This window comes from Amblyraja radiata, chromosome 3 (genome assembly GCF_010909765.2).
Source record: "Amblyraja radiata isolate CabotCenter1 chromosome 3, sAmbRad1.1.pri, whole genome shotgun sequence".
In the NCBI taxonomy this organism is placed as follows: Eukaryota; Metazoa; Chordata; class Chondrichthyes; order Rajiformes; family Rajidae; genus Amblyraja; species Amblyraja radiata.
Window position 1 is genome coordinate 106,965,654 of NC_045958.1, and position 9,785 is coordinate 106,975,438.

General features: G+C 45.5%; 1 protein-coding gene across 1 annotated transcript; it reads left to right on the forward strand.

Annotated features, from left to right (window-relative positions):
* The first annotated feature begins 244 nt into the window (after nt 1–244).
* On the forward strand, nt 245–5,814 carry LOC116971585 (solute carrier family 43 member 3-like). The gene is made up of 4 exons (XM_033018819.1): nt 245–332; nt 3,753–3,945; nt 4,856–4,979; nt 5,591–5,814. Exons 1-4 carry the CDS (start codon nt 245–247, stop codon nt 5,705–5,707), a joined length of 522 nt encoding a protein of 173 aa, XP_032874710.1. The 3' UTR covers nt 5,708–5,814.
* Nucleotides 5,815–9,785: the final 3,971 nt, after the last annotated feature.

Below are 9,785 nucleotides of genomic sequence, written 5' to 3' on the forward strand. Positions count from 1 at the left end.
CGCCCTTGGTATTATCCAATTATGCGGCATCTTGTGCGCGCCATGGAATGGGTTGATCTTCGACCGACACAAACGGAGAAACAAGCGGTTGGACACATCAGGTAACCCGGGAGTTCTGAGTCGCTTCTATTCAATTGCAGATATTTCACACAGTCATTAGATAGACGTGGGCTACTTATGGATCTTCAACATGTACGCGGGACGTCGTGTCTCACGAATCTGTTATGTGAGGATTTGATCAAAAATGTCGATGAAGACAGAGTTGTGCACGTTGTATACATTGATTTCAATAAGGCATTCGACAAGATTCCGCATGGTCGGCTGCTCTGAAGGTTAGATGCCGTGGGACGCAAGCAGAGATACCCGAATGGACATGACATTGGCTTCAGGCAACGAAGCAGGGGATGTTTGTGGAAGGTTGCTCTTGGCACTGGAGGGCTGTATTTAGTGATGTCCTCAGGGTTCGGTTCTGGCCCATTGCTGTTTGTAATATATATCGATTATATGAATGAGAGCGTACATAGCATGATTAGCAAGTTTTTTGATGTCAAGTGGGTGGTAATGCAGTGGTAGTGAATACGTTTTTCAAACATTGCAACAGGGTTTTAATTGGTTGTGCAGGTGCACTGAGGAATGCAGTGAAATGTGAGGTGTTGGATTTTGGGAGCGCTAACATGGGTAGGACCTACACAGTGAATGGTAGAGTTCCTGGGGGGGGGGGGGGTTGCAGAGTAGAGGGTTCTAAATGCACGGATACCTAGTTCATTGAAAGTGGCATCACGAGTAGATGGAGTGGTCAAAAAGGCTTTTGGCACATTGGCCTTTTTCAGTCAGAGTAAGTTGGGAGGTCATGTTGCAGTTTTATAAGACGTTGTTGAGGCCGCATTGGCAACATTGTGTTCAGTTTTGGGCTTCATGTTAGAGGAAAGGTGTCAAAGCGGAAAGGGTGCAAATAAGATTTGCGATGTTAACAGGACTCGAGGGTCTAGGCTCTAGGGCTCTGGATCTGGGCTCTGTTCCTTGCTGCGCCTGATTACCAGGGGTGATCTTATAGAGGTGTACAAAATCACGCGAGGAATATATTCGGCAGACGCAAGATTTATTTCCCAAAGGAGGGGAAACGGGGAACAGAGGCACAGGTTCAAGTTGAGGAACGAAAAAGATTTACTAGGAACCTGAGGGGTAAATGTTTCCACACAAAGGCTGATGGGTGTATGGTACGAGCTGCCGGACGAGGTAGTTGCAGTTACGTGCTTTGTCAGTTTGTCATCGGCTTAGGTGGCTGCTATTTTTATACATTGTGTATGCAAGCAAAGAATCTCACTCTGCTTAGTCACATATGACAATACATTATTTGTTCCTATCGCATCGTTTAATAAATATTTAGACAGGTACATAGATAGGACAGGTTTATAGGGTGGTTGCACGCAAGGTCACTGGGTCATAGGGCTTGACGCACGGAGCCGCTCAATCCATCTGGAGGACATCCGTAACTTCCGGTATATGTTATTAATGCAATAAACGCGTACTTTCCTACCTGTTAAAAACCGCCATAATGTTGAATTTTTGCGCTGAAAAAAATTGTGGAAGTCGTGGTAAGTGTGTGAGACATGTACCCAACTTTAGAATTCCAAAAGTGAAGCGAAATGAAGGTATAGAGAAGCGAGAACTGAAGGGAAAACAGCAGTTAAAGTGCTTGGTAAACATTGGCCGTGCAGATATCGGAATTGAAAATATTGGGAATTATCACGTTTGCTCACTGCATTTCATTAACAGTAAGGCATTATTTGTGTTTTTCCTTGATTGCTTTGGTATCTAAAAATTCTCAGAAGTGATAAATCTGGCTGTAAATTTTTTTTCAGATGCGTTTTCATTTTGTATGTAAAACCCACTTGATAATCATGGGCGATTGAAAAAATTTACAGCCAGATTTATCACTTCTGAAACTTTTTAATGCCAAAGGAATCAAGAAAAAACACAAATAATGCCTTAGTTGATGAAATGCAGTGAGCAAACGGCCAATGTTCGCCAAGCACTCGGGCTGTTGTTGTCCCTTCAGCTCCCGCTTCGCTCTACCGTCATTTCTCCTCACTTTTGGAATTCTGAAGTAGGCTAAATGTCTCACACGCTTATCCCGATTTCCATAATTATTTACAGCGCAAAAATTGACAATTTCAGCGGGTTTTAACGGGCCCGCTACGCTGGAAACAATGGTAAGTGCCTACCTGCAGTACATCGCGTGTACTCCATTTGGAGTAGCGTAGCAACAGTACGGGTCATGGATCGTGACCCGACTGCCGTGAAACCTCCCTATAGAGATATGGGCCAAGAGCAGACAGGTGGGACGAGTGTAGAATGGACATGTTAGTCGATCTGGGCAAGTTGGGCCGAAGGGCCTGTTACGACGCAGTAAGACAATGTCTCTTTGACTGTGAGTGCTAAATCTAGCAATGTTACAAAATGTTGAGATTTTAAAAATCAAGTCTGTAATTTATCCCATCAGATAAAGCATAAAAATAAGTTTAATTTGACACCTAATTCACTTTCATATCTCAAGTATTTAAAAAGGTATGGCCATTTTCATACTGGGAAATGAGCATCTTGTTCCCTATTGATTTTCTATGGACATAACAAAAAAGCTGTGATCGTGAACAGTCAAAAGCCCATAACTTTCTTAAAAATTAAGAGAAGTGAATGAAATTGTCAGTTATCATAGATTGAAGCATTCTGAAACAAATATAAAATAATCTTACTTGGATGACCTGAAATTAAAGCATATAATTAGTTAGTTACCTAATTGTAGCTAATTTCAGACTTCAATTACTAGATCTAAACATCTATCCATTTCTTAATAAATGATTAACATTTTTAAATAGCCTAAATGTCCAAATAATATTCACAAATAATTCACAATAAAACATGATTTTTAAATCTCATTTACATTAATTTATAGGCCAAATGGAAGGAATTTGGTGTTTAATTGCTGTAAATAAATGTCCATTTAAATCAGCTTTCCAGTGGGTTCCTGTGAACGCGCTGGTTTAGAACGTTCACATTGCGGTAGATTTGTGCCCCCAAATGCCGAGAAAAATACTGCGGGATATAATGGGCCCAAAATGAGCTACTCGCAATATTAAACTTTGCATAAAGGGATCTTTAGAAGCCCTTTTTAATGTAAAAATATACAGCCTACCTTCTGTGGTTTGCTTTATGAGACCCTGCGGTTGCTGGCGGTCGCGGGTTTAGAGATTGATTTTTAAACTACTATAACTATTATTCAAGGCCTTTAAACATAATAATAGCTTTTGCGACGGGGTCTTTCAGCGATGTTTCGTTAATAATTAACTAGGCTGAACATTTTCGATTGGAACAGCTTAGAGAAAATCGCGTTTTAAACCCGCCCCCTCTAAACGGCGCCAAAATCGCGCACACCCGCTGCGACAGATTTTCAGCGACGCTTCAGGTAGGCTTTGCAACATACCTACTAAATCTGATACTTGGCATTCTGATGAGAAGTGGCGCTCTCTGCCGCCATATCCCCGCGTCCCCCTCACTACGGTGCCTGCACTTTTACAACAGTATTTTATCTCGCACCCTCACTCAGCGCATGACTCACTCTTACATTTCCTCTCGCGGACACCACCGGGGAAGTCAACCCTTCCCACCCTCAGGGATAAACTCTCTGGATCGGGTAGGATATAGTGATACTGATGGGGAACGCGGATCGTTAACGACGTTTCACTTTTCCCCAGGCACGGCTGTCTCTGAGAGACTGGCGGACATGCAATCCGCGGTGCTGTCTCTCACCATTACCGTCACGTTATCTGTCACCTTCACGGTGTGCGCCGCCATCCCCGTATTGGAGGTTCAGTACCTGACCTTCATCCTGCAAACTGTCAACCGCGCCTTCCTTTACGGCGGACTCCATACGTACATCGTCATTACGTAAGTGAACTCGTCACATGAGGGATGGACCAGGGTTTAGTAGCCAAAGCCCGAAGCATTAGATCTGGATTGTGGCGACCTTTAAGGCGACCTTTGTACAGGATCATGGTGAGACCACACCTGGAGTATTGCGTACAGTTTTGGTCTTCTAATCTGAGGAAGTACAGAGAAGGTTCACCAGACTGATTCCTGGGATCGCAGGACTTTCATATGAAGAAAGACTGGATAGACTCGGCTTGTACTCGCTAGAATTTAGAAGATTGAGGGGGGATCTTATAGAAACTTACAAAATTCTTAAGGGTTTGGACAGGCTAGATGCAGGAAGATTATTCCCGATGCTGGGGAAGTCCAGAACAAGATGTGACAGTTTAAGGATAAGGGGGAAGTCTTTTAGGACCGAGATGAGGAACACATTTTTCACACAGAGAATGGTGAATCCGTGGAACTCTCTGCCACATAAGGTAGTTGAGGCCAGTTCATTGGCTATATTTAAGAGGGAGTTAGATGTGGCCCTTGGGGCTAAAGGGATCAGGGGGTATGGAGAGAATGCTAATACAGGATACTGAGTTGGTTGATCAGCCATGATCAAATTGAATGGCGGTGCAGGCTCGAAGGGCCGAATGGCGTACTCCTGCACCTATTTTCTATTTGTCTATGTTTCTATGCTGAATCCTCCTTAAGAAGACGGTGAAATGAAACCGGCTGAGGGCTGGGCGGGGAATGGGCAATGTTCCCTGGGCTCGGTCCAAACAACGAATAATGGAGGTGATACTCGGAAGCAATCAATATGTGAGATTGGGATAGGTTCCTCTGGATCATAAAGACCAGCCTGTATCAGTTACCTCTATTGCTCGGATGATGCATTCGTGGGCACGATTCAATGCTTTGCATTAAACCTCTACTCTTGCAGGTTCCCTCTGTGTCACTATGGGAAAACCTTGGGGATGACGCTGGCTCTGGCAGCCGTGGTCTCTCTGCTCCAGTATCCCTGCTTTATCCTCGTCAATGGACCTTTGCAGGGAAACCCATTGTACGTAAGTATCAGATTGTTGAGGTTTCTGTGAAACCTGCGGAGACGAAGCCGAAGTCTTCTGCAAACAGCAGACACAGCAGCAACAGTTATTGCTCGGGCATTATATCCAATTGCAGACACGGTACTTTTAGGGTAGATGATAATGCTTGTAAGAGGAGCGTAGAGGAAATAACTGGGCGGGGTGCAGCGGGGATACTGGAGGAGCGGTGCTTGCCTATAAATACAGACACTTCCGGGGAGATGAGGCAGAGGTGACGAACAGAGTGAAAGATAAAAAGAAAAAAGGGAACAAATGAGGTGGAATGAAATGAGGATCGGTGGCCTAAAAGCCACAGGCGCATGGCGGTTGGATGTAGAAACAGCGTGGGGCTGTGTGGCGCTGCTTGATGGAGACCGGATCTTTGTAGGAAATTAATTGAAATAACGAGTCGTGTGCTGACGTGGGAATGGGACGTGGAATGGGATGGGTAGGGAGTTATTCTAATTGTCTGCACGGAGCAGATGGTTCCACTGACTATCTTTCTGAGTACACGAATTATTCGTTGTTGCATCGGGGCAGTCGCTTCGCAAATCTAATCTCTCTCCACGTCTTCATTTCCATTACAAACACAGTTAAACATCGCACTGGTAACATTGAGTTATGACCATCCAATCAATGTGTATTTCTACTGCCGACGGGAAATCCGTAGACGGATACTCGAAGCCACACCAGTTCCTGCCCAACAATGATGGATATCTGAGCCGGACAGGGCGGTGCAGGGCGTTTGTAGTTGTTTACTTTGTGAGATCGTCTGCAGTCGGTACTTGATACTTCAATGTATTCTACTTTCCTAACAATAATTAATTATTGTACACGTAATGCCGCGATCTCGGTTTGTTCCGCCAACAGTCAGTTTCAATGTTATATTATTTACATCTTGATCCATTCGACAATGGCGGCACATTTTCTCGCCTATCTTTTCCATACATATCATGATTTCGCAAAACTGTATCTGATCATGCAACGATCTAAAACGAAAAACTGAACCCGATTTTTAAATTCAATGCAGATAATATATGCCCTTCATCGTTTGAATAATTTAGGTAAAGTCCTTTTTGAGCATCATCAAACCATTCCGTCTTATCTGAAATGTCACGCCCAAAATGAACTCGATGCTATTAACTATGACCGAAACATGTATTTAGGGATAGGGAACCTTGTTAGTTCTTTTAGGCTATATCACTTTTCAGAAATTCCGAGTCCCCAAACTGCTCCACCATTTCAATCAATTATCCACCTGTTTTCCCAAATCTCTCTATAGGTGTGGCCTATTTAGAAATGTGACTTCGTTTATATCGCATCTTCACTGATCAAATACTTACTCTGAGCATGAAACGTGATCTGTTTAATTTTCGCCCATTCAAATGTCTGTTACTGCATCTCAAAATAATGTGCCACCTACACGAATACTACCAACAGCTTTAATGAATTAAATATTACTGGTACCGCTTCCTGAGAAACTCTGAGGGACATTTTTCTTCATGCTAAAATAATTCAACTTTTCAAGACTGCATTATTCCACTAAATTCCATTTCTTTTAATCCTGATGCAACCAATTGCTCTCTTCCGTCACAAAAAAAAATCAATCACGTTAGTTAGAAAGGAAACGTCTTCTATAATTAATCGTTGAAATGGTGGAGCAGTTTGGGTGCAACGTTGAGTAATCAGTCGGTCAGCCACGTTTCTGAAAGGCATGGATTAGTGACGCTTGAGGTCGTGACACTCCTTCGGACAGTTTATAATAGGTGGGATCAAGAGTAAAGGGAGGTGGTGGCAAGAAAAAGCCTGACAAGTAATGAGTTGATGCGGGTGAAGGGTGGGGTGTTTGATTGGCAGAAAGTTGGAAAAGGACCAAGAGGAAAAAAGGTTCAGAATAGAAGACGTATGACATTTGAAATTAGAGGAATTCATATAGGTGGCAGAGGACAGGGAGAATGGTGAAGAGAAAAATAGACGCCCATCCTGGTGGGATAGGGCAGGGTTAAAGGAGGAGAGGGGGTGTTTGTAGGTTAGTTATCATATTTGGACAACTGGATAGTTGTGAGCTACCGCAGTGGAAAATAATTGTAATTGTAATTCATTTATTTATTAGCCACATATGTTAACATACAAAGAATTTAATTTGTCAAGAGCCAAAAAAAAGCAACAAAATACATAACCACATAAACATTTAACATAATCTTAAGCAGCCACCACAACGGTGTGTGAGAATCCCCAGGGCACACAGCATAAGCAGCGACCCACAGCCATTAGTTCAATGTCTGGGCTACACGCACACCTTCACCGTGATGTGGCCAGAGTTGTACCAACCGCAATCACTCTCTCTGCAGTCCCTGTCCGCCCGAAGAGACAGAAAGCTGTACACCCTCGCACTAAACTCCGGCATGTCTTCATGAAGCAACGTCCCGCAAAACACCGAGATTGCTGCCCTCACGGCATTCTCTCCAAGTCCTCACAAGAGCAGGCAGCATGGCCATCTTGTTTTACTGCGACCTCACATTCCCCACTGTAATGGAAGGCAAATAACTTGTACCTTCCCCACTGTGATGGAAGGCACACAACTCAGCCACCAAGCACGACATCCGGAGGCTGCAGCGAATCGTCCGAGAAGTTTATTCGCTGCAACCTCCACTCCATTTACGAGCTGTACACTTCAAGGGCCAGGAAGCCAGCGGGCAAGATCATCTCTGACCCCTCCCACCCTGGCCACAAACCCTTTAAATCACTTCCGTCCGGATGGCGACTCCGGATTGTCAAAGCTGCCACAGGCAGACATAAAAACAGTTAATTTTCCACGAGTAGTAGCTCTACTCAATAAACAAATATCTGTAGCCTGCTTTTGCAGTAGTATTTTATTGAATTCGCATGTTTAATCGATAATCTTTAATGTTTAATGTTTTATGTGTTATTCCTAACAATATGTGATGTTGTCGCTTTCGAGCAGAGCACCAAGGCAAATTCCTTGTATGTGAATACTTGGCCAATAAACTTATTCATCCATTCATTCATTCATTCGTTTATTTATTATTTCCTCCTTTTGTCCCGCCGTCGGGGCAATCGAAACTTCCGCAGGCGGCGATCGAAGTTCCCGCGATCGGGCCGGTCGAAACTCCTGCATTTGAAGCTCCCGCGGTCGATCCCATACAAAGGGACAGCCAGCTCCACGATGTTAAAGCGCAGTGCTGATGGAGATACGAGGGAAAAGTCGCATCTCCGTCGAGGAAAGAGATCAAACAAAGTGTATACAGGAATAACAAACAGACTGGCTCCGATCTGGGGTGGGTGGGGGGGAGTTGGATTCATTTGAGGTGGGCTTGGAGGGGAGGATGCTCCTCAAACTGCGGAGCATCTTGGACAATACAGCTCACCCACCCCCTCCACAACATGCTGGTCAACCTGAGGAATACCTTCAACATCAGACTGTTTCCACAAAGATGCAGGTGGCTATCAAACTATCCAACTCCTCCCCCTTCTGTCGTGGGGTAGACTGGCTCCCCCTCGCCCCTCCCCAATCTTTGCACATCCCCAATCCTTTCCACTGGTCAGTTTAATTTCATGTTTCATGTATTTTGTGTTTTATGACTGTTGGCCCACCAATTTCTCTCCTTGGATAAGCAATGTTCTATAGTATCTATCGTATAGTAAAACATGTTGAATGCGAAGGCCGGTGGTTTGAAAGATGAGGAATTAAGGAACTATCCTTGCTCCGTTTGGAGGGTGCGAGAAAACTATGGCGCTGAGAGGAGGGTCGGCTGACTGATCCATCTACACTAACAAGGGTGGTATGCGGGGGGGGGGGGGGCTTGTTTTCCCCTCAACTACGTCCATATTGCCTCCTCCCACGTTATTCGGTGACATGTGTAAGAATCGGCATTCTCATGGGCCCCCGCTTTCCCTGTTATTTGTTGGCTACACCGAACAATCCTTGCTCCAGACATAAACTGAGACCATCTCACAACTCTTTATCCGCTACATTGACGGCTAAATTGTTGTTTCCTCCTGCACCCATACACAATTTACCAGTTGCGGATGTGCGGGAGTGGGCGCCGTCTGTGTATGGCTGCCTGCCCGCAGTCCGTCTCTACTCCTTTTTTATTTTATTTTATTTTAAGTCCTGTTAAAAAATGTTAGTGGAGGTCTTCTATGTGGGGGGGTGGGGGTGGGGAAGGGGGAAACTTTATTTCTTAGTCCCCTACCTGGTCGGAGAGGCAGCATTCCTCCAAGCTGCTTCTTCACCCCGTCCTCGCGGCCTACCGTCGAGAATGGAGCGGCGTTTCCTGTCGGGACCGGCCGGGACTACAGCTTCGGCGGCGGTGGTGCAGCGCTGGGATACCAACAGGGAGCGGGCGATGCCTTACCGGGTCGCCGTGCGGTAAGCTCCGGAACGCTGTGGCTGTCGATCCCAACATCGCGGAGCTGGGGCTGCGGGCGTCCGGCCGCGGGCGGCGCTGGATTTGGAGCGCCGCAGAGCCAGATTTCGAGTTCGCCGGGGTCGGAGCTACAATCGGCGCGGCCTGAGGACTGCGAGTGCCCCGGTCCCCAGGGAGGAGGCAGCCGCTCCAGACTTCTCCAAGCCGCTGAGGAATGTTTCACCCGACGCCGAAGTTCCAACTTCACGGCAAGAGGGCTCTGAAAATCATCGGACTGGCTGCAAGGCCACAAATGGGCCCCGACCTCGGGTGTTTCACAGAGGAAGAGTACTTAACTTTCTGGTGCCTTTCCCCACAGTGGAAAGTTTTGATTCTGCTGTGGGGGGACGTTTGTGTT